Source organism: Pyrgilauda ruficollis, unplaced genomic scaffold, assembly GCF_017590135.1.
Source record: "Pyrgilauda ruficollis isolate IOZ18807 unplaced genomic scaffold, ASM1759013v1 scaffold1, whole genome shotgun sequence".
Lineage (NCBI taxonomy): Eukaryota > Metazoa > Chordata > Aves > Passeriformes > Passeridae > Pyrgilauda > Pyrgilauda ruficollis.
The window spans coordinates 7,825,142-7,851,085 of NW_024508100.1; the positions used below are offsets into that span (position 1 = coordinate 7,825,142).

Sequence of the window (25,944 nt, forward strand, 5' to 3'; positions counted from 1 at the left end):
GCTCATGTTAGGTGAATTTGTTATGCTTACTCTGCAGCCAAATATATTTGTGGTGCATATATTCAGCATATTTTTCCATTGAGTGAAATCTGATGATTTTGTTAAAAGGATGTTACAATGTTGCAGCTTAATGAGAGCTGTTAAGGACTTCAAGAATATCTTTCTTCTTGCAAAAGAGCTTCACTTTTGTAAGGTAAACCTGAGGCAATTAGCACGGGACAGGCACATGTCCTACTGATATCACCACATTTAGTGAGTTGAAGTGCACAGACCCTTTACAGGCTTCGGGGAGCTACTTCCCCCACCCATGTGACAGGTCTTTGAACCTGTTTGAACCCATGAATTGGTGACTTCTGCTGACCAAGATTTGTGCGCTTGTCTGGAGAGGTCTGCTGTCTGCAGGTGCGCTATGAGGGAGCAGTACTCTGCTGCTTTGCAGAAGAGAGGCCATCCATCCCAAAATTCCCAATCTGCCTGCAGATAACTTTGTTGCTGAATAGTTTATAATCAGAAAAAATCCCCTTCATTTTGCATGGTAGTGCTCACTCTGGGGTAGGTTCTTCTTTGTGGTGCCCAAGTCCCCATAGGAAAGCTCTCACAAGAGAGCCCACAAGGGGCTGGTTTTGTGCACTAATTGACCTTGATGAGGGGCAGGGAGAGATAAAGGTGACTGTGCTTCCAAGGCTGTCAATCAGAGATTTAACACACTCATACTCATTTTGCGTTGCTCTTGCCATCTTTAATTCACCAGGACTTAAGGGCAAGATATTTCTGTTTCATGCTTGTTTGCTACTACTAGAGTCTTGGGAACATTAGCACTTATGGGTCTGAAGCATTAAATTGCTGAAGTTTAAAACTCCAGTATTACTTTGCTTTATTAGCTTTCGTGTTCCCAGAAACAAACATCATCTATGCAGAATGTTACCTCTTTAATCAACTTTTACTTGTATACCCAGCAGCTCTACAATGAATTTTGAAACACAATTACATCATTGGCATAATTTCAATATTATAGTTTCTCAGAGATTTTCTGGTTTTAATCAATTTTGGAAGTAAAAAAAGCACAAGACTTTCCCACAGTAGCAAGCACATCTCCTCTTTCTAACAAGCTTTTTCCTCTATGTATTTCTGTTCTAACTGATACAAGGTTAATGCCCTCTTTACCTACATTTCTTATGTTTTCCCTGTAAACAGTTGCAAGAAGATACATGACATTTTAACGAAATACTTCTTGGAGAGAGTATATGTTTAAAATTTAAGTTTAAAGAAATCAGCTGCTTTTCTTTCATACCATGTCTTTTATCTTTAAGAACATGACATTAGTAGTAAAAGTTCAAAGCTGTTTATTTGTTGTCTACTCCTTTTTATGCTTTTAAGCCAGAGCTACATGTATGGAGACAAACTTTGCAGTCAAATTTCCAATATCCCTATCTAGATTTTAGAAAGTTTATTTTAAATATCTACATGAGAAATAATTTGCTATGTGGAATTTCTTAGCCCTTCAGAAGTCCTAAAAGAGAAAATAAAGTGCTTGGTACTGTTCTGTTGGTAAGCACCTAAAAAGGGGTTATGGTGATTCATAGAATCCTGTTAATAAAATGCTAACTTCTTTTTACCAAGTGTCCCTGCTGATCTCAATTCATATTAAATTCCTTTGTATTCAGACCTTGAAAATTTCTGATCTACACATTTCTTTGGCAGTAGGAGAGGAAACTACAAAATCCACGAGGTGGTCTGAGGGAGCTTTCTGAGAAAGCCCAGATTTAGGTAGGAATTCAACACTGGAGGTTGACTTACAAAGCATATCATGAGCATGCCACTGAGATCTTAGGAATCAGAGATTCTGAGGGAAAGCAGTACTCACCATGTTCATCCAGTAGTATGTTGTCAGGTTTGATGTCCCTGGAAAATAAGGAAAGAAAAACATTACATTTTATACCCAAAGGAAATCTGCAATTTAAAAGTTTTCCCTGTTTGGGTATGAAGACTAAGTCACTTAAATCATTACAAACCCAATGAAAACCATATAGTATATAAAGGCAAATTATTTTTATATACATATTTTTGCTGCCCTGAGAAAACATGCATACTAAAGAGGCTCTCTGGGTTTCCATTTATTGTAGTTTTGTTTTCATATGGTTAGCATTGACATGGGTCTGGTTTTGAAGATTGTGTGCTTTATTCTTTATAGCAGCAGTAAAATGAGAAGGCAGATTTGCATCTAGAAGGTGCCTGATTGCTTCAGGGAGTCCACATTTGACAGAAATAATTTAATTGGAAGCATAGGTGGTTTACCCTGTCTGCCAGACGTGCTAATGTGCCGTGCATGGTCACTCACAGACGGCAGAGTCCTGTGATCTGTCTTGTGCTAATTGAGTATGTCCAGCAGCTCTGCTGTCACTCCCAGATCCCCACTTGGCTGTCTGTGACCAAGTACCATGCTGGGGAAAGGAGCAGGGATAAGGGAAGGTGGAGATGATGACAGGCTGAAGCATCAGCTCAACTCTGTCCTTCTTGGCACAAGAGAACGATACTGCCCTAGAGAGCGGCACTTTCAGGATTATTTTCTGTTGACCAAAACTCATGCTGCTGTGTGGAAGGACTGAAGCAACTTTTCCCCAACACTGTCAGGCATTCCCATGCTTTTTCTTGGTCTAGAATTTCTGCCATTGGTATGGAGATGTTAAGGGAAAATTCATGTCTTGCTTTGCCGGCCGGACCAGGACTTGGCTGGGCTCACCTGGGGCTGGGAGAGCCTGATGGGGCTGTGCTGTGTGACACTGTCCTGTGTGTGCTGTGTGACACTGCCGTGTGTGCTGTGTGACACTGCCCTGTGTGCTGTGTGACACTGCCGTGTGTGTGCTGTGTGACACTGCCGTGTGTGCTGTGTGACACTGCCCCGTGTGTGCTGTGTGACACTGCCCTGTGTGTGCTGTGTGACACTGCCGTGTGTGTGCTGTGTGACACTGCCTGTGCTGTGTGACACTGCCCCGTGTGCTGTGTGACACTGCCCTGTGTGCTGTGTGACACTGCCCGGTCACTGGCACCTTGCACTTCGTGCAGGTTTCCATCTCCTTGTTCCCAGTGAGGCATTGCCAGAGTGGCAGAGCAACAGTTGAGCAGTTGGAGCAGCAGTTTTGGCCCTTGGGCTGAATTCTCTTACCTCAGAAGACAAGGAACCATAAACTGGCAAAATAAGCTCCTGAATGTCTGCAAATGAAGTGCAAACACTCCCGCCTCTGTGATCTCCTTTAGATTAGAGGTGGCTCGATTATTCCAAATTAAACATTTCCTAGATACGTTTTTTCACAACGTGCCCATAAATGGAATAATCAAAAAATGAAGTGTTGCAAAAGGAAAATGTGTTACACCAGAATAATTTTTTTTCCAAATTTAAAGTAGAGAGGGACTTCTAAAGTAAATATTATACAGGAATAAGACAGCAAAACAATTATATTTATTGCTTGCATGATATGAACCCAGTCATCACCTAAGTTTCACATGTGTAGTGACAGAAGGAAACCTTCACTTATCATTCTGGATTCCATGCTTTCTAGCCCTTGCTGAGATTCATATGAAACGAATTTAGTATATTTTTAAAATTTTGAGTATTCTAAAATTATTTTTATACTTTGTGTAGTGGAAGCTGAGGAAACACAGTATGAATAAGAAATTAGTTTGGATCATTCTCTGCACATTTGGAAATAATGTTTTGAGTAGAATGATAGTTAATTTGTCACAGGGTGAAAAAGTAGAATTTTGGGGTTTAGAAAGGGGGTTCAAGAGGCAAGACGGAGGAATCTGGGCGTGTCCTGTCCTTCTCCTTCTTCTTGTCCTCCCATCTTCTGCTGGGATGGTGACACTTTTTGATTGGTTTAGAGTAGAGGTAGACTGTTTAATATAGGTGATAGGTATTGGAAAATTATTGTAAATAAAGTACACGTAGTTCTTAGTATAAAAAGTTAACACTGCCCCAAGGGCAGGCACCATGCCACAACATGACCTGCAGGACAGATCTCAGCAGATCAGAGAAAGAATGTAATAAGTAAGAGAAAATAAACAACCTTGAAAAGCAAAACCAACAAGTCTCGACTTCTCCTGTCACGGGGCTGGGAAAAAAAGAGACTTTCTAACACCTTGGGGGTCATCCCAACCACAGAAACCCGAGATGCGCTTACTCTTCCATCAGGCAGTGGCTGATACTTGATACAGATGTGCACAATCCATAAAGCCTTTCCCACCTAAGGGATGTTCCCACTGTTGGCTTTGCTCTTTTTGCTCTGGGGCAGGATGTAGCTGGGGACAGGCACCACAGGGTGTATGGCCTTGCACACCACAGCACAATCCCTCGCTCTTTTTGCTCTGGGGCAGGATGTAGCTGGGGACAGGCACCACAGCGTGATGGCCTTGCACACCGCAGCGCAATCCCTTGGTCCCTGAGGCAGCCTGGTGGACCCACTGCCCTGCCTCAGACCTCAAACAGGATATTTTAAACTGCTCTCACACCAAGTGAAAGTCGTGGGCTATTTTAAGCCAGAAGATAAACAAGTTTATTCAGTGTGACACTGCTGCTCTGGGGTGACACGCCTGGGGATGCCGAGGTGCCGGATTCACAGGGCAGGTGAGAAGGACAAGCACAGGGTCACCGTGCTCACACTGTGCCTTCCAGCAGCTCTCTGCTGTGGGATTGGCCCCAGCCTGCAGCGAGCACTAAAAGCTCTGCTCTCCAGGGGCAGCTTCTTGAGAGAGAGCTCTAAAGGCTGCAGAGGAACTCGGGCACTGCTCTGCCCTTGCCCTGACCACTGCCAGCCAGGAGCAGGGCACAGAACCTTCAGTGGGGTCCAGGGAATGACTTGGCAGGCCCAGGTGAGTTACAAGTTACTGGATGTGTTCAGAACTGAGGGCTTCTGGAGTCTGTTGTATTTAGTTCCTTTAGATAAATACTCTAATTAAATTCACTAAACCACTGTTTTAGTGAATTTAAAAGATAAATCCTCTTTAGTTAAGGAGTTTAAATTCAAACATACTGTGTAAGTGAAATTCTGGTTTGATTACACATTTTCTGAAAAAAATTCCCATTAGCAAGATGTTTAAACAGCAGGGTGTGAAATGCAGCACCTTAACTTCAGGGTTTTCCTGTTACACATATCCCTAGCTAAGGGAATTAATTGAAACACTCATGTAATGATCCAAGTGCTTTGATCCAGTTCTTTGGAGAAACTGAAGGACTTTTGCAAGGATCACATTCACCATAGTCTGGATTCAGACATGCTCTGGGCTTCTCTCTCACCATTTATCAAGCAATGACCATCAGAGCTATTCTGGACAATGATCTCATAAATACAACTTTGTCAGTCTTTACCAGTCCAACTGTTTTTGTTTGCAGAAATATCAGAGCCACATAGAAATGAGAGTAGAGGAACCTTCAAAGTCTTTTGCCCAGTGACAGGACAAGGCATAACAAACATAAAAACTGGCTTAAGAAACTGAAAGGTGCAAACAATTGAGAAAAAAAAAATTAAAACCTCCCCCAATTTAATTGCCATTTTTGATATTGCCTGTGAAACCATTTCTAGATTTCTTCAATTGCCTTAGCTACAAATATGAAAATAAAACTGTCTGAAGGATGAAAGTTGAGTGAGAAGATGCTGCATATAATTTCAAAGTAAGAAAGAATGATTAATAATCTACTTGTATCTTTTATAATATCTAGGCTGTGTGTGCATCCCATGTGCTTGAAGATTTTCTCTCTGCATGGAGTAAAACCATGCACGTGGCTCAGCTCATGTTCATTGCACATGCCAGTCAGAGTGTCCTCCCTGGAAAGGCTCACAATGGTTATAAAGGACTTGGGTTCAAGAATCTGCAGTTTTAATTACCTTTTCCACCAGTTTCTTTCTCATGTTATGAAGTAGAAGAAGGTTTCTAAGTCAAGAGGAGAAGTCATGCAGTCTTCACCCTTGTTGGTTTTCAAGACCTGAATGGATAAATCCCAAATAACCTGTTCTAATCTGAAGGCTGCCCCTGCTTTGGGAAGATCATTATGCCAGAGGTGTCTGGAGGTCCCTTCCACCCTGAATTAGTCTGAGTCTATGAAAAATAATGTATCCAAGTTCAAAGACTGTCTTACTTCCCCTCCTTTTGACTGCTAGGAAGTTCATGAAAGATTGAAGAAAGCGGTGAGAGAACGGTATATGTGGAATTTAGTGAGCCTTTGATATAGTCCATAGCAGTTGGCAGCTACTGAGAGCTTTCACCTCTTAAATTCTATCATGGGGCTTGAATACTCATGAAGAAAATGGTAGGAATAAATAGCCTATCTTCATCTTGAGATGAGGTTAAAATTGAAATGCCCTGCAGTTCAGCACTGGAGAGATGTAACACAGTATTTATTAGCTATGGAAGTGGTAAAAGAATGAAGATTATATCACCTGAAGAGGACTCTGAGAAATCTCAGTAGGAATGACTAAATCTAGATGACTGTATTGCTAGTGTCAGATAAAATGACAGGAATTATACATATATATATATACATCAAAAGGAGAATCTGAATTGCTCCAAGATTAATGACCATAAATAACCTTCCAGAGGTCAGACCTTCACAGGTCCTTTTGTGTTCCTTATTAGATTAAATAACTATAATAAAAAGACTGAAAAACACATGATTATGCCACTTGCTCTAAAGCTTGAAATTCAGTACAATCTCAAAAAAAGTTTCGTCTGATATGATCAATCAGGACTTCAGAACTTTTTGTCTCTGTTTTTACTGAGCGGACTTGAAACATCCATCTACAAAAGAAAGGAGTATCTCTGCTGAATTCAACCATTAATTGCCCATTTTTCTCAAGAAAAAATTGATGGCTGGTTCATTGGCTACCACTTCACATTGAAAACAACTAATTTTAAATAAGTTACATAAAATTATTTTAAGAAGGTGCTATGCAGTAATTTTAAATAATATAGGTCCTTCTGGTTAAATAATTTCTTAGACTCTATAAGAAAACAGTAAAAAAAGAAAAGATCTAAGGCTAAACAAAAAAAAATTCCTTGTGAATAAAGAACAAATAGATTAGATTTCTTAGTTAGCAGCAGAGACCTGTAAGATGTGATAAGACAAATAATAGTATCTACATGGTCAAAAAAACTTCTCTATTTGCTTTTGGGACATGAATGTGGATTCATATTCCATAAAACCAAAGTAAGCTAAACAAACAGTGTTTTATTTTTGCAACAGAGAATTAAACTCAAGGTGATTACTACAAGACATAATTTAATAAAAAATGCTTCTGAGGCTTAAGCAAAGACTTAGCCATTGATGTGAATAACAGAACTACCAGCTAGAGTTACTCCAGCTAAGATTAATCTAATTGATTAAGGAAAGCACTCCTACAGCAAATACAGACACTGTCTACCTCCTGCTGCAGGGCAGTGCTGATGCCTAGAGCCCATGGACAACAAAACTCCATGGGTCACAAGACATGTTTGTCTCAGTCTGGGTGTAGTAACCCAAAATTCACATGTGAATCCCTGAAAATTCATTGGCTCACAATGAAGGCAACCCACGTCCTTGCAGAATGCTAAGGGGTTTTTTTTCTCTAAGATAGTTTCAACACATCACAGAGAAATCAAATTAGATGGATTTTGCGTTCTCATAAGGATGCAAAAGAAGGATTAGGATTCAGACAAAGGATAAGGATTCAGACAAAGGATAAGGATTCAGACAAAGGCCCTTGAGGTCAGTGGAAGGATTACACTGGCTTCAGTCAACATTGTTTCCACTCTAATCAAGGTTTTCCAGTACATTTTTCTCTTTAGTGTTAACAACCCAACTGTTGTGTAGGATAAACCTTAAAATATTGAGTTTAAAGTTTTTTCTTAATCGTGCTGTTTGTGTCTAATGATAATGGTTTTTTTTTCCTTACATAGAAATAAGCGATAAGATTAATACTAGGTGCAAAGCAGTTCTCAACAGCCATGAAAAGGGCAATGAGTTGGGAAATATAAGCTTCAGCTATGGATTATTTGAGTTCACATGAGGCATCACTGGATCAGAGCACTGAAGTGAACCACATAATGTATGATAAAGGGTTTTCTCCTAGTTATGGAAAGAAACGTAAACAAATTCTGATTTTCACAGAGAGGGACCTTATTTCTTTTTTATTTTTTTATTACACTCACAAATAATACCAATATCCAAGGTATATGCAGTTCATAAAAGAAGTGACTGCGTAGCTATTGAGGTTTTCTTTAGCTGAATTTATAGATGTTTTGGTTAAAGAAAAAGTCAATATATATTAGCTACTGTACAGTAGCTACAGTAGCTACAGCCAAGAGATTAATTTTTCCAAATATGATTTCCTTCTGTGAGGGTGGCCCAGAAATGAGGTCTCTTCCAGAGCTGAACTGTGCAGGACACCTACCAGGAGGACCTGCTCAAGAAATAGCCCTGATGAAGTGTGATGAATCTTTTCTTCCCGTTGTCAACACCTCATCACTCATTTATCTTTTTATTTTTCTGTTCCTGACCAACATTGTTCCTAGCTTCCAAAACTGATGAATGGTTAAAAAAAAAAAAAAAAAAAAAATCATAGTAAGAATTTCAGAGTTCTTTACTGTTATTTACAATTAGATGAATGGGAATGAAAAACTTTGACAGCTTCAGGTCTCTGATTGCCTGTTCACATACCACTCACTTAGATTTCAGCAGTAATTGCTGCCGCTTACTGTCCTTTCATAAAAAGGTCTTCAGAGCCTTCTGTTCCTGCTCAAATGAATGTTGTGACAGCATATGGCCCTGCGCACCACTGTAATTTTGAAATTTAAACAATTCAGTAAAACAGAAAATAAGCTGAGAAGATGAGGTATTAGATTATTCTGTTTTTCTCTGCAATTCCCCCTCCTGGTCTTTAATGCAGAAACAAAAAAATCCATAACTACTTCCAACTACTTGTCTGGTAGCAAGCATTTACATGTTTCTAATCAAACTCCCATCATCCAGTCCATTATCACATTTTGGAGCCTTTTCCTTCTGTGGGACAAGACCATTGTCAAGTCTGTATGAAACATATAACTGCTGTCATAATTTTCACAAGTGAAAAAGCTGTCACCCATAAAAGCCTCTGGAGGCCCTACCTCTCCCTAAGTACATTCAAAGAAAATCTGGACACCTGGCTCAAGGCTTGGGACTGTAGTGCCAGTTATGTAGAAACAAGTTACTGCGATGCTGAGTTGTGTGGTGCCTGGAGTTCCTTCCTAGTTTAGTACTATTTTTTACCAGGTGTCCATGACAATGCTGGATTTTCTTAACACTTGTACTAGCCAATTTTATATAGCTCTGAAAATAAAGCTGTCAAAGAAGATATCAAAACATGTTTATTTACAAATGTCTTAACTGGAACAAGCTTGTTATTTTCTAATTTTATCCCCATGTGGAAATATACAAGTATGAAAACATCTTCAATTCTTTCCTAGCAGCAATAGGTGGCAGTAATGATATCTACATTTGTCTGGATGGCCAGTGGGCTTTGGAAACACTGTATTTTTCAGTTTTAGTTTGGAATAAATAGTTGTAGTATATATTGTTATTCCAGGCTGAAGAAAACTACCTTTTTAAAATAAAGGAGTCCTATAGCCTTTCAAATTCCTGGGTATATATATAGCCAGATAATAGTCTTCTTTAGCTACATTCAACTTCGGAATTTGCAAAGATGTCAAATCAAAAGAAAAATATTAAACACAGATTATTTCATTATATTGCTCTTATTGAATAACCCAAAATTGCTTTACTACAGAGGTAATTATATACTGCAGTGGCAAAAAAAAATAGGCCAAGATTTTAAATGTTATAAAAGTGAGAAAGATTTGCCCAAAGGAGTCTGTGAATTGTACTTTGTCTCCTGTGTGCTGCAATGTATGATATGTCAGAGAATGGGATTGGAAAGTACCACTGCAGCCTTATAAACTGAGCTTTTCTATAACAAAGCCCAGGCTATGTCACCCAGAATTTATCTTCCTGACACAATGGTTTTTTCAACTAAACATTTATAAGCACAAGCAACTTGCAGGCAATCTAATGCTTAGTTTTCATTTTGCCTGAAGGACTCCAAGTAATGACAAACGTTACACGTCCTTTGCTAGAACGGTTTTCTGGAGTTAATGTTACACAGGTACAGGTCTTGGAATTCCATGCAGTACTGAAGGGAACCTGGGACAGCTGTCAACAGTGATGATGCCAAATATCACTGCATTTCAAATAAAAAGCTTTGTCAGCCAAATGCTTCTTCAGGAACATCACAGGAGTCATTCAAAATCACCACAGAGCAGTAATTTCTGATAATCTCACAGCTGATGACTCTAACATTTTCTGTGTTGTAGAGTCAAGTATTACTGAGACCTTCTGTGTGTACATGTACAAGGGTCAAACCACTCTGCATGAATCAGCTTTTAAGAGAGGTGACACCTCTGATAACCATGGGAAGGGCATGACTCATTAGGCAATAACTGGAGCGTGGCACTTGGCAAGAATTATCTGGTACAGCAGGAAAGTGTATGCATTGCAATGGTGATGCTTTCTTCCATGGCCCTGTGTAGAGAGCTTTTGACTAGAAATAAGGGAGAATGTACTTGGTGTGTACCCTGCCAGCAATTGCAAGACTATCAGTCTCCTTCCAGTAGAAGGCATAGGCTCTCTTCCAGTTTTCACAGGCAGAAATCCATGTGTGAAGCTAAATGAGAGAAGAAATTGACGACATTTGCCCTCTGCCTAAAGACAAATCAGGAGAACATTGTTACTGATAAACCCATTTGGCTCCATCTGTTGTAAAAAGCCAGCATCATAAATGTGGTGTTTTGTAATGACTGAAATTCATATAGCTACTCCTTTGTTTTTCTCTGCATGAAATATGGAATAGATCCATTCAGATGTATTGCATCCCCAGGAGTTTGCTCAGCTTATCAGGCAAATTCAAAAAGAAAATTTACAGAATTCCAAGCACACAGGTGTGCTTGTCAGCCACTGTTCTTAAGTGTGTAATTACTGTATAATATCCCTAATATTTACCTTAAACCCTCTACCAACTTTTATACCTAAAAGTTCATGTGCCACCTGTTTGAGCAACAGTACCCACAATAATATTATCACATTATTTAACAGCTTTTATTTCACCCATACCATAGTACAACTAATTACATTCAACATGGCTGGCAACTAAAGTGTGATTCAGCACAGTGCTCTTCACATGCAGGGCAAGGAAAGAAACAGGAACTTCTGAAGGTTCCAGGCTTTCAGCAAGTGCCTGGGCTCAATGCAGCACTGAAGCTTCCCAATAAGCACATTTTCTGCTGATCTGAGTTCCAGCAGCACAGTGCAGCAAGGAGGAGGGCTGCAGACCAGAAATCAGGAAACAGACACGTGAGGCTGTGTGGTTCACTCTGATCTGAAGCCCCAAATCACCCTCACCTCTGACAGCATCTCCTGCTGGCTTGTGCCTCTGACAGGGGTATGAGTATTTGGACCTTCATTCCTCAAACTGACCACCTGGCATCCCATAATATACACAACCGGAACACATCACCAAGAGGATATTGAATGTGTTCCACAGAAAAATGAGTTTTGATGTCCTGCATTTGCTTCCCCTTCTGGGTAATTTAATGAATTTAATGTATGCAAAAGTTTGCTGCAGTAGACCAGGAAGGGAGGTGCAGTATATTCTAGAAAAGAAAATTATATTTCATAAATTATTAAAAAACTGGCCTGAAACATCAGTAGCATGTCCCACGACACTTTTCTATGTTGAGCTTCACATATCTTAGTAATAAGTTACTTGTAAGAATAATTTTATATGCTTTTAAGAAGGAACATTTGCAAACAAACTCACAGAGCAATAAGTATATGTATTACTGCATATTGCTGTTTAGAATAGATGAGACATGACAAGCAATATTTGACCCAAACCCAACTCCTAGTTCAGTACACCAACCTTCTAAGAAGTTTCTCTATTCTAGGAGATGTCAACAACATATTGCGTGTTGCCTGAAATCAAGCAGCCAAGTATTCTAACTCCTCTTGAAGAGTCTGGATGAGGAATCAGGAATTGGCAATTCTGTTTGAGCCCACAGACTGCAGTGCCTGGTTAACTGGATTACTAGGCAAGAATGCAGTAGGGTTGAAGGTGACTTTGGACTCTGTGCAGAGAAACTACTGCTACAGTATCTACTTGCACTGAAATGATTAGAAGGATTATTCTTGCTATTTATTCACGTGAAAATAGATATGAGATTCTGATCTCAGGTTAAAACACTTGGATTAGGTTCTATTGTGTATTGCGCATCTATTTACGCATTTATTGCCATCAGATGTATAAAAATCACAGTCATTGGAGTGCAGAAGTCATTCATATGACTGCTTATTTTTAGATTAACTGAAAGCTTTATAGATTCTTTTAGCTTTATAGATTTTTTTGGCTAGGTTGGCTTGTTTGAACAGATAACTACAAAAGTACAGACTCCCTCATTTAAATCTTGGTGAGCTGTGAACTAAGTTTTTAAAGACATAAGAAAAATCTTGCATGCTGTGTAAAATTATAAAAACAACTGGGGATGTTCTCAAGTCAAATTATTGTAAGGTGTTATCACAGAAGTGCAGGCAGGTGTTTAAACCTCTTGCAGGAGTCACACTCCGGGCTCTCATTGTCTTGTTTGACGTCATCTCCCACCACGAACAACGCAATCCTTCTTACATGATTAATTGTGCTGTATTTAAAACACTTTGCACACCTCTGAATTTTTTTAGTTGCTGCCATCAAAAAACACATCCTTCTCATTTGCAACATGAACCTTCTGAAGCTCTGTATTGTCTTCTATCTGTGTGAGGCTTAGAGGGAGATGTCTGAGGGAGGAGCCCAGGGGTTCCTTGCTTCCCTCCAAGGCAGGTGAACTTCACAAGCTCAGCTGTTTGTGGAGTGCCACAGTAATACTGGAGATACCCCAGCAGTACAACTTTTTGCTGCTTGTGTGCGACTGGTGCCACATTTCATCTCGGGGAGTTAACATCTTGCCTCATGTAAGGAAACTTGTGACCAAGTGTTTCATAGGAAGGAACAACAGGCAATGAGTGACCCCATTAACTGAAGAGTTATAGTGGTCTGATGTACAGGTTCAAAAATCTAGACAGCTAAGGCTTAATAATTCCATTTCTCAGCTGCAGATCTCATATGCTATTCCATTTTGACACTATCTCTTCCAAAAGTAAATATTAAACAATAATGACAGGATAAAAGACTGTTTGCTGGAAATGTACTTCCTTAAGTACACGCTCATAATTCTTAGTTTCAGCAGCAGAGGTACTCTGGGACTCAGGGAAATAAGCTGCTACTTTAATTAGTGTTAACTCTCTTTACATATGTAAGTGCATGTGTTTGCATTGGGGTGCATCTGTAAAGCATTACTGTGGCTTAGGAGATTCACAGAAGACAGCTGAAGGAGCACCACCAGGGGAAAATTCTGCAGCATCTCAAATTAAGAGGCAAGCTGTGACTCTCTGTGGGTTTTAAAGGCAGAACTCTAGATAACTAATACATTTAATTAGCATAAAAGCTGAGAAATGCAGCATCCTGGCAATAGCTTTTTGACTCAGCAAGTCTTGTTAAGTGACTGTATTAGTAATTGTTACTGATTATTGTAAACACATCCATTATTTTTTATTGGATTTCATTCAAAATAGACCTCTGACACTCATTGAGTAGTCTTGTTGGTCTGATATTTTAATGAAGATCATATCTTAATTATTGTAGCACCTTGGGGGAGAAACATGGGATATGAAAAACTGCATTTCCCCACATCATCAGCTTTTCTAGGAATACACAGAGATTGATCTTTATGTCCGTGTGTTAATTTTTATCTACAGAGCTCTGAGCAGAGGTTTTCACAGCTGGTAAATAAAGGCATACTCAAAACCACTGAGCCTTCAGTAAATGTTATCCCACTGACTGGGAATTCACACACTGCCACCAAGCCCCTATTTCCTCTGTTACTGCACCCCTATGCTCACTCTCTCTGCTCACTCCAGCTTTGGTTTTTAGGGTCTGACTCTTTCCACTGCAGTTTTCTCTTGCCCACTCCTACACCACGCTCTGCACTCCCTAGTCTTTTCCCCAGCCATCCTAGCTCCCCTCTGGACATCTCTGCCCCACTTGATGCAGGTAGATGATGTCCTTGTTTTGGTGCCCCCCAATCCATCTATCTTACCACCGATTTCTCTTTCATTGCTACTGTCTGTCCAAAGAGTAGATGCCCTAAATATTCGCAGTCTAAACTCAGCCTGATAGCAAAGACAATATCTGAGTATAGAAAGAGGGCCCACAGTTTTATCATAAAGCCCTCACATTTATCTTCTAATGTATCTGTGTCAATAACTAAAACTCCAAACCTTAAAAATTGTGATATGCACACTAAGAATATCACTGAAATAAAATTTGAGACTATAATGTGATTAGACACAGAATAGTCACTCTGAAAGGCCAAAAAAGAGAGATGCTCCAATTTTGTATTGTGTTTTTCTTGGGCTAGAAAGGAGCTCCTCTGCATTCAGAACACTACAAAAGTTTCACATTTATAACAAAATGAAGAGCTAAATGCCTGAATTAAAATGGGTAGCCACTGCATAGAGGTTATTTCTCATTATTATTAGTCAGACTGTAGAGATGATTTTGATCATCACTATAAAGAATGACCCAATTAATCTGAACCCAATTTAATAAATTTTGGTTTATTGAAAGTGCACTGCCTACCAAGTCCTGTTCCCACCTTGCAAGGTCCCAGTTTGACACAGTATTTTAATGTCTTTCCCCACTGACAGTATTTCTTCATGTGCAAGTGCACCACAGTTGCTGAATTGCAGGTTTGCCTTGTCTCCTCTGCTGCAGGAAAGTGCGATTATCCACACTGCATTATCCTGGGAAATTCCCCTGGGATAAATGTAAGCTGTGCATGCACATGTTGGGAGAAGCAGAGGCTCATCAGTAGCACTGTCTGTCATACAACATCAAAGCTTTGAGCTGCTGTGCTTTGTCCTTTCTAAAACCCATCCAGGGGAGTTGGGACAGGATTTTCCAGAGAATACAGAAATGTTTGAAAATAACCTTGAGGGAGTGTCATGAGGAGCATCCAAGGAGGGGTAGAGAGAAGAAATGCAAGGAAAAAAATTTAAGAAGGCAAGTTCAGCATAACAAAACTTATGGCAATTTGTATCCTAATTGCAGTCCCTGCTCACAAGATAATTTATTTTTAAAGAAGAAACTGTCAGATGATCACAATTACAACTCTCGCTCTTTCTCATCTCTCAGTATATTTGTGAAGTTGTACTATGGAAACCACACCTCACTTGAAATATCAAAGCCATACTGAAAGTTTCTCAATGCATTTCCAAGGCATGAAGGAAGCTCAAATTGCAATATCCATTAATGAAATATCTTTTGCCATACCGTGAACAGTTCACTCAACACCTGAGATACAGAAGACTGCTGCAGGCATAAAGAAATCAAGTAAAAATGTACTTTTTTCTTAAGTCTTTTTTATTTTGCCATATATTAGAAAAACTTTGTAAGGAAATCTCCAAAGGAATGATAGAATACTTTATGTATATGTTGCTCATCCAAACTGAAAAATATGTTGCCACAACTGAAGCAGAAACAGGAGAAAGAAACAATTGTCCATATGTTGATCTTGGTTCATAAGTTGCTTAGCATGAAATTAACAGTCTTTTCCATATTCCCTTTTCCATCTACACACTTTAATCAAAGATTTTAAATTTCCTCACTGACTGCAAACAAAAAAGATTCAAGCACACTGCCTGCAAATCTGCCATTTCAGTGGAGAGAATATGCCTGCTCAGAGTCATGGTGGTGTGAAATTTCCAAGATACAGAGATATCAGAATATTTAAAATACTAACACTAAAGCTTTGAGGGAAAAGGGATTAATGTTGTATCACATATGGTTAGCTCTTGTTCTCTCCTCTGTTGGCTGCGACTTCACATCATTGCTCATTTGATCTCTCTGGATCAGCCTTTCATCTACTTTCAGATGCATGGAGGGGTTGGGGTAGGAGGTGGAAGGCCAAAAAATCAGAGTGAGCCAGGCAGTGCCATATGAGACAGTGGATATTGTCATGCCTCTGTAGAAAGAGTGCCTAATCATTTTAATTATTAGTAAAAATTATGTGCATGTAGTTATTAATACTCTTGATTATTATATTTAGCATAACAGTATCAACATGCTGTTAATAAGGTGGGCTTTGCTGGCATAAGTCAGCTGGGAGCAGACATCCATACTAAAATCACTCAAAGTTTTAAAGCAACACCAACAAATTTTTAATGGATTTCTCTGAAAGAAAGATATGTCTTATAACTGGCCACAAAGAAACTAGCAATATGATAAAGCAGAAAACTGGCATTAACCAGATCAGATTTGTGGGTGGAGACCTGAGTTAATCTTGAATATAAAGCTCTGCTTTTGTTCTTTCAGCATCTTCTGCTTCAAACTGAATGTCTAAAAATGATTAATGATTGAAATTTCAATACTGAGAAGGAGGAAAGGAAGGAAGGAAACAAAGCATTAAATTTTATTATCCATCAATAGGATGCTAAAATATGGATATGAGGGATACATAGCATTTTAATAAAGCCTGCTTTCCCTAAAAGGTTTTGTAAAGGGATTATTGAAGAAAACCAGGAAGGGGCAGGAACACAGACAGGTGATGGCAGCTGATTTACATGGAGGTGCAACCAATGTTTGTCTTTGTGATGTACACAGCACAGGTTGCTTTTCTTATTCATTGCTTCTCTTTTTAAAAACAAACACTCAGACAAGTGTAGATATGATCTGGACACAAAGGAGTATATGATGGATTTAGAAGAAAGAGTTATTAATTCTTCTAGAAAGAATTTCAAACAATGTTATCTAAATCATCTTTTTTTTTTTTTTTTTACAATGATTTAAAGTTTTCCCTGAATTCTCCCCCACTTCATTGACATTTAGCTGCAATCAACAAAAAACCCATGAGAAATCTCTCAAATCACAATGCCATCACTAGGGCATTGTGGACTTCTACATGTCTAGATCATATCTACCCTTGCCTGGGTGTCTGATTTTAAAAAGAGAATCAATCACTAAGAAAACCAACTATTGTGCTGTGTATGCCACAAACACACATTTAAGATGCCCTTGATTTAGGTTATCTTTAGTCTCTAGTTTTGTTGCCTAATGCAAGATGGTCGGCCAGGCTCGGTGTAAGTCACACGTTTCATCTCTTACCATTGACCAGACATGTAAATTCTATCTAGGGCTTGTGAGATGAGTTTTCCTTGGCTAAACAAAATATTTCATATAAACACATTCCTATAATGGTACAATAATGAGAGAGGGAAGATGAAATAAAGGGACAAGAGGTGACTTCATCTACTCACTTGAAAACTGTAAGGAAACAAGCAATTCCCTGCTGGCTTCAGTGAGGCTGTCTCAGCCATGGGGAATCGAAGGAGTGAGGGTGTGATGGGCACCTTCTGGTATTTCACCTCAGTGAGCAAGGGAGAGCACATCAGGCCCACAATAAAGGATTGTGTCTGTGCCAGTGGCAGGAACCAGAGCACCTGATGGGACATCATGCATCTCAGAGTGTTCCCTGTGTCTCCTTCCAAATACAGCCTGCTTTACTTCATTTGTGGTGTATATACTCTGTATATGGAATTCTCTGTCTTTCCAAACCAGCTTCATTTATTAGCAGTATCTGATCTGGTATATCAAATAACTTTTTCTGTAGCTAAACAGAAGTAAAATTAATTTGTTCTTGTAGGGAGAGAACTCCGTTCAGAAGATGAAAGGCTTGTTCTCTGTGTATTTGTATCTTGTGGTATCTAATTCTTTGTTAAGTGCATGACTGAAATTTAAATAGCCTATGTGCCTAGAATTTATGAATCACTTTCTTTTTTCATCTTTGCTGGCTCATAAGCATTCAGCAGGTGCTCAGGGCTTTATGGTTTGCATGGTGCTTCTTTTTTGACTGGTTTTGATATGTTTTCTGATTTACTTCTCTTGTAGCTCATATGTAGCTCATTGCTCAGTTCCTGTAATTTTTCCTCGGAATAATGTGGGCTAGCCCTTGTTTAAAGAACATAATACAAGGCCATGGAAGAGACATGGGAACACAAACTAAGAAAATTCAGAGGATGAGCCTCTTGATCTGCAATGATCTTTGATTCAGCTTATGAACTGTAGCCATGTGATGGTTATTTTTTCCCTAGTTCATCTTCAGACCCTACTACATTTTTTCTTCATCTACACACACTTGCCAGAAAGTAAAAGACTATTAGTATGAGCAGAAATCTGTAAGGAACTGTGTTTCATTTAGTATATCCAGCTAAATCTCAGGTTGGCACTATTCTGCCTGTGACACCTGTGAAAATCTAGGGGCAAATCTTCCATTTCCAAGCAATTTTCAAAACTATTTACTGTTTACATACTAAATGGAAAATGTTATGAAGGGCACCCTTTTAAGCAGAGTTTGTTCTTTTGCTGTATGTTGTCACAAGTGAGACAGGGAAGGCCCATTTTAATAAGTGTCTAATCATTTAGATGCAGTATCTTATTTCACCAGACTGTCAAACAACTTGGCAGACTCAATGAAAATGAACAAACAGGTTCAGTTCTGAACACAGAGTAACTCTTGTCTAGCAAGACAACCTTACCCTGCAGTGGATCATCTGGCAGAGGAAAATGCAATGCTCAATTTGCCACCATTTTCCATTAGCTTTGGCCCAACCTACACTGCTATTGAGTTACTCAGAGCTGGAATAACTCCTGGTGCTGTTCTCCATTGGAAGCAGAACTTGGAGGAAGAGAAAACAGACTGGTGATGAAACACCACAGACCTGCCAAGCCAGGCTGATTCCAGCCATATTGTGATAAAAAAAAAAAATTATATGTACACCTATATATGCACGCATACATAGTTTTGCATTAAATAAACTCCACTAAAATAAAAGTGTCCTGGGCACACTGATCAAACAGCTAGTCCAGTATCCTAAAATTGTGCTGGAAGGTTACTGCAATTTCCATTCCAGACATCTGCCACATCCAGCCTCCTCTCTAAGCAGATGAAAACCAGTGGAGCCAGATGGTGATGAAAGTTGTGAGGGCAATGCAGTTAACACTTGTCCCTTAGAAAGACAAAATGTGATTTTTTTCAGCATGAGCATGTTACCAGGGCAGCAGCCACAGCATTGCAGGGCCAGCACTGCTCTGAGCCAAGGCTGTAGCTGCAAGAGCATCCTGGAAGGGACAACACTGGAGCTACTGCCGGAAGAACTCACTGAATGGAAACAGGCAGCCTACTTTGGTGAGGAGGCAGGTGGTTTTATTGAAATGTATGAACAGCAACATTTGTGAAAGGAGAAGGTTGAGTTACTCATGGCTGAAATAAGTTTATTCAGCCTTTGATGAGAAAACTTTTGTCCAATACATTATTCACTGGCATTATACAACCAGTTCTGGAAGGAATGTGTTTAGTCATACCATCTTGAAATGGCAGAATTCCGGATTTGGTCCAAAATTCGAGAATGTTTGAGATGATGTATACTGTAAGCCTTTCTGGGTTTACTGGGATCCAAGGGCTATAAGAAATGCCACCCATCCAGCTTTAAAATAATAATTTTTTCATGTGAGAAATGTGGATAAAATATAATTACAGCAAGGCTGTGAGAAAATAAGGGGTTTCAGTGTAATTCTTACCTGTGACCAGCAATCTCAATATTAAGTTAGCTGTTGTATAAGTAAAAATTTATTCACAATAGCCTTCAAAGAATAGCTTAAAACTTAGATATTTTCTTTTTAAAGTTTTTACAATTCTGGGTGAACATCGATGCAAATGCAAACATTTACAATAGAGCTGCAAGACACAGAGCAGCATTCATTGTTGTACCATAATAAATAAATCCACTATCGCAGAATTATGCACAAAAATATGGATTTTATACACATGGATGTGATTAATAAAAATTGCAAGTTTCATAAATACACCAGAACAGTAGTGGGTTTTATGCTATTTATGGCTAAATTTGTCTCTGCAGTAAAAATAGTCCTATTGCTGAAATGACTGCCATGTTCAAAGTACACACCACTGACCACATCAACAAACACAAGGGGAGCAGGCAAGGGGAACAGGCGCAGTACTGATCTCTACACTTCTGCACCCATTCATACATGCCTGGGAATTCCTGTCCCCTTCAGCACCATTTCCTTTTCTAGCAAACTCCTTGGGACCACAGGTTAACCTAGAAAAACCCTTTCTGTCATGTTGCTGGATGCAATAGTAATGGAAATCTGAACACATTTCATGCACAACAGTATATAGGAGGAATTAAACTCCTGATTCACACCCCATATATTCAGTTCTTTATGATGCTGCAGTTTGAAAATTCACCAACTCAGTCTGATAAATTGTTTGACTATGCTTTCTTTGTAGCCAAGACAACATCTAGGAGATGTTGTCTCTCAGAGGTTCCCTCAATGACTCTCTGACTTACTAACATTTTTTTTTCCTTTTTGCTGCCAACACATTAATTTTAAAATGAAAGATCTCATATAGTTTTGTAGGTTAATATGTGAATGCTGACTGGAAGCACTTGGTAACAATGATATTGCTGAGGCCTGCTATCACAAGGCATAAACACCTAGCAGATCACTGATTTCATCTCCAAATGAGTTGGTATGCTTGCAAAGATAAAGGAATGACTAGATGTGTCCTCACTGTGCATCACTGGTGGCTCTGCTCCTGCACCAAATTCAGTCAGCACTGCACTCTGATGCCAGACATGCTACAGAGATTTAAGGCAGCTGAAGACCCATCCCACAGGCTGCTGTTCCAGGTGGTGGTGAGACAGAAGGCAGAACGGCCTGGGTCTCACCCGGCTAAATAACATGTCCATGGGTGGGTGGATCATTTGGGATTTTGTGGTAACTGGTGAGAAGATAAGTGGCAAAAGACTCCTCCTGTCACAGCTGGGTCATTTGGGCAGTGAGCAGTGAAGTGGGGCAGACACGCTCAGATCTCAGGACTACCAGTTTCAAAATAAACATCTCTTCCGTAACACAGCAGAGTCCTGAAGCAGATCCCTTGACACAATCCTATCTAACCAGTCGGTGACACTCACTGCAGGCTGAGAGAACGTTATTTTTTCCAATCTTTCTGTCAAAATTTTTTGGTGCAGAGTGAAAGTAAAATCCAAACCCCAGAACTTGCTCCCAAATGGAGCCAACCACCAGCTCTGGATGGCCACGCCTTCCCCCACTTCAATGCAAATCAGGAAGTGTTGAACCACTACAACTCAAAAAAAACCAAAAAAGTTCACTTGATTAAGTAATACAAAAGAGCCAAGCCCAGTTGCATACTGGGAACATGACAAGGTAAACATTGTCACAAAAAGCTATGAACAACCACAATGACCGTTCGGTCCTTCATTCTTTCAAAACCTCTGTCACCTTTCTCAGGCTTTTATGTGATACATTTTTAAGCTACAGACTTCTAGTAAAATACAAGTTTTGATTGCAAACTGGATTATCTCATGAATATTTTGCCAGCCTATTTGCATAAAAGATCTCATCAATTTGTTTTTCACCAAGAACATTCCTTAAGGTATTAGAAAAAAAGGTCAGCTATAATTCTGAGCTCCACTTTTGAAATACTCACTGAGCAAATAAAACTTATGCAAAACACATGGAAATACACTAAAATAGTATTAAACAGTGTATTAAAGAATTTTTTTGCAATATTTGCAAGTTGTATTATATTTGGAGTTCTAGCTGTAAGCAAAGAAAATGTTGCAATGTTTACTGGAATTTTGTCTTGCACAGTTTCAGTAACACAAAATACCCACCTACCACTGCATCTCTGCTCAGATAGATTTCATGCTGGCCATGCCTCCTCTGAAAGTCAGACCATACTTTTTATTGTATCTTTATTGCAAAATCATGAGGCAGCTCTGGCAAGTGGACGGGATGAAAAATCTCCATTAACGTATTTGAAGGAATTTGTTCACACTGGACTTTGGGAGATCTATGGTACATCTTAGTTTAGTTTGGTCTCTGAAAGCCACATGCAGATTTTGTATATACAAAACTGTATTTTTGCATTCATACCACTCTAAATCAGAAAAGATAACCCTGAATTTAGCCTAAAAAAGAGAGTAAAGAAAAGGTTCAAGCCCATAATTTTATAATTTCATAGTTACTGTGTTGACATTAAAATAGAAGTTATCCCTGCTGCTTCAGTTAAATGCCAAAATGTTTAAGGAAAACAGACCCTGATTCCTGACACATTTTTCAAAGTGAATACTATCTTTGCTTCTGTATGGCAGAAAACTTAACAGATTGCTGTAATATAAAAACTACAAAAAGGATGCAGCATCTGTCATTGTTCCAATTTATTTGTACTATTATTCCTACTTCCCCACATCTCTTCCTCCTGACCTTCATGCAGATGCTGCCAGTAAACAAATTATTCTCAGCTTTAGGTTCCATAACTGCTCCCTGATCTTGTTGTGAGAAGCTCTGGTACTGGATTACAACATTTTTGTGTTCAGTAACACTGGGGCACTGGAGAATTAAAATAAATTAAAAGCAATCAGGATGCTATTATGGGTTCTATGTAGTGTTTGAAGACCATAGTGAAAAATACTGTACATCATAGTATGAGATCAGGAGGAGAAAAGGGCAGTATGAGAAGGATACAAGGTTACTGAATGGCTTTGGACTGAAATAAAGCACTTGAAAACCTTTCAGAGCCAGATTCCACCCTTGAATAGCAATGGGAACTTTACAGGGGTTTTGAATAAACTATAACATCAGATATATGATAAAGTTCCTCTGCTCTGCCAAAAGCAAGCAGCCCACTCCTCAAATGAAATCCACTCACCTGTGAATGATGTGGTATCTCTGCAAATAATCCAAGGAAAGAGCCAGCTCACAAATGTACAGTTTAACAGTTCCTTCATTGAAGTGCACGTTCTGCTGCAAATGGTAACGCAGGTCACCGCCCAGTAAGAGATCAACCACCATGAACATGTCCTCTTCATCTTGAAAGGAGTACCTGGAGGAAAGAGTTACAGCTGAGATCTCAGGGGGAATGATTTTTTAACCATACCTTGGGCTGGCTCTCATTAAGGAGATCCTGGTAGGTCCCTGATTTGCTCAAAAGGCCCACACATTTGCTCAAAAGAGAGGCATTTTCACTGCTGAGGTCCAGTTCTGCAAACAGGCCTTGACTGTGGAACTCTGAATGTTTAAGTGTCGTGCTTTAACCCCAGTGACAGCTAAGTACCGTGCAGATGCTCTCTCACTCCTCTTTCCCCCAGTGAGTTGGGGAGAAGAATCAGAAAAAAGCAAAAACTTGTGGGTTGTGATAAGAACAGTTTAGTAATTGAAAAAAAGAGAAGTATAATAATAGTACTAAGGATGAAAACAGTAATAATTGCAATAAAAAGGAGAGAAAGAAAGAAAACCCAAGAAGAGTAAGTGATGCACGACACCAGTGCTCACCACCCCCTGTAAGTGGCCTGTCCCCCAGTGGCTCTCAGCCCTTCCAAATCTCCCAGTTTATATGAGCATGATACTTTATGGTGTGGAATATCCCTTTGGACAGTTTGGATCAGCTGTCCCAGCTCCTTGTGCAGCTCCTCACTGGCAGAGCACGAGCCACTGAAAAGTCCTGGACATAGAGTGAGCAATGCTGAGCAACAGCCAAAACATCAGAGTGTGATCAACATTATCTCATCCTAAATTCAAAACACAGCGCTGTTCTAGTAAGAAGAAAACTAATTTTATCCCAGCTGAAACCAGAACATGAAGGCCAGCAGAGCTTGAGCTACTGCCACACTGCTCTCATTTTAAACACGGATTAACACCTGAATGCTGATAAAACAGAATTTAAAATACCTCTAAGATTTTTACATTCTTAAATAACCATATTTTCATTCAGGTGACAAAATAGCTTACAAAGTAGTACCAATAAAATGGAAGGCCTTGATACACACTTGGTATTTACACACATACAGCTCTAGTTCAGTGCTTATGGAAAATATCCTGGTAGCATTGAGAGCTGCTGTCTCAGGGGTATTTTCCAGATTCAATAAATATACACAATGTTCTATTAGCTGAGTATTTTTTACAGCTTGCAGTGTAGGTCCAAATTCAATAAGGACTAAAACTGCAATTTTACTGCCTAACAATACTTTTTTTTTTCAGTCAGCAACCTATATCTTATAAAATGACAAAGTCTTCGTGGTTACTGACTGAATTCTCCTGGACCCTTTCCCAGAACTGCCTGCTGAACACTCTGAGGACCAAATTTTGATGTGATTTAAATCCTGTAAATCCAAAGGTGTAGCCAGTCAATGTATTTATGTATATATATACATATATAATGTTTGGGCAAGCAGGAATTTCCATGTGTTTCTACTTACCTTGGCTCTGCTGCAATTGCTCTGGTTTTTTGTGGTCTGAGTGAACCGACAGAAACTCTCTGGATTTAGTTTCTAAATGCAACTGTATAAGATACAGTTTTCCCAAATGGGAAATGGTAAATACCTTACTTCTGATGTGAAATCACTCTTTTCTTAGAAAGTGTTTTAGAATTAATTTTTATGTGAAGTTATATTATCTTATACCAGGTATATATGGAGCACTGAGAGGTGATCCACAGTGATAGTGCCTCTTCCAGCATCACACCATGAGGTGTGTAATGTACGTTGGCTACAGATATGATTCTGTTCTCCTGAACTATAAAATTTATGCCAAGAAAATGGAAAAGTGAGAGCTTCCAGAAAATCTGTGCACACCCTCCCCCCAGAGGCAGAAAAGTCTATATTAGATTATTTTAATTGACAGTTACGTACAGTTTCACTTTCATTCCCAGGCTTGCACTTACTGAAATGAGGCACTGCTTGGGGGTTGTCACAGATGGTTCATTTTAAATTTAATGCTTGTTATTCTTTCTGAACACAGTTCTGAGAAGTGACTTTCTCTCATACTCTGCTCTTCTGTTGCATTTCCATGTGGCTGCCAAATGCCAGGAGGGGAAAATAATTTTATTTGCATTAAGCTTACTTCTCAACAAATCAAACCTCTGAAGCAAAATGGCAAAATAGGTGGCACATGGTGTCTGCTCACCTCTAGAGAGGCAGAATTTTGTATCACAAAAACATATAAACAGGATGACTCCAAATACATTCAAATTCCTCCAAGTATTGTGCATTACTGAGCCTGGAGCAATTGCAAAAGTAAAGCTTAAAAGTGTAATTACATTTAAGATTTTTTTTTTCTTTTTTGACAGTGTTGTTATTTTAGGTGAAAGAATTGTAGCATTGAGCAGTAGTAAAATCATCGTCATAAAATGGCTTTGGTTGAAAGGAGTCTTAAAAATCATTTGCTTCCAATCCCCCTGCCATGTGTAGGGACACCTTGCACACATTAGACCAGGCTGCTCAAAGCCCCATCCAACCTGGCCTTGAACACTTCCAGGGACAGGGCAGTCACAGTTGCTCTGGGCAATCTGTTCCAGTGCCTCACCATCCTCTGAAAAATGTTAATTTTTCCCTTCAGTTACCACTTGACTAAGGTACAGATTTTGTTTCCTTCTTTTTTATATCATTAAAATAATTTTTGAAAAAAAAATTGCAAATTGAAAACTCTACTTAAATGGTAAGTGATATATTGTGTCTTTTCTGGGACTAAAGAGCACTCTTGGTGTCTAAAGTCATATGGTGACATGTCAGTAGAAATGGTACTGATGCACCTCTAGTTTTGATATAAATGTCCTTAGTAATTTTTTTGGGCATAGTGTGAAAGTGGGGTAAAGAGTGACTGCTGTGAACTTGATTTTAAATCCAATTATTATTCC

At 39.2% G+C, this 25,944-nt stretch overlaps 1 protein-coding gene across 1 annotated transcript in view; it reads right to left on the bottom strand.

The window, feature by feature from the left end:
* Positions 1-25,944, bottom strand: part of STK32B (serine/threonine kinase 32B) — a 155,299-nt gene that overhangs the window by 46,400 nt on the left and 82,955 nt on the right. Inside the window, exons 4-5 of the mRNA XM_041490309.1 lie at positions 22,963-23,136; positions 1,865-1,902 (exon numbers count right to left, since the gene is read on the bottom strand). Of these exons, the coding sequence (XP_041346243.1) occupies positions 1,865-1,902; positions 22,963-23,136 (212 nt within the window). The remainder of the gene's footprint in view (positions 1-1,864; positions 1,903-22,962; positions 23,137-25,944) is intronic.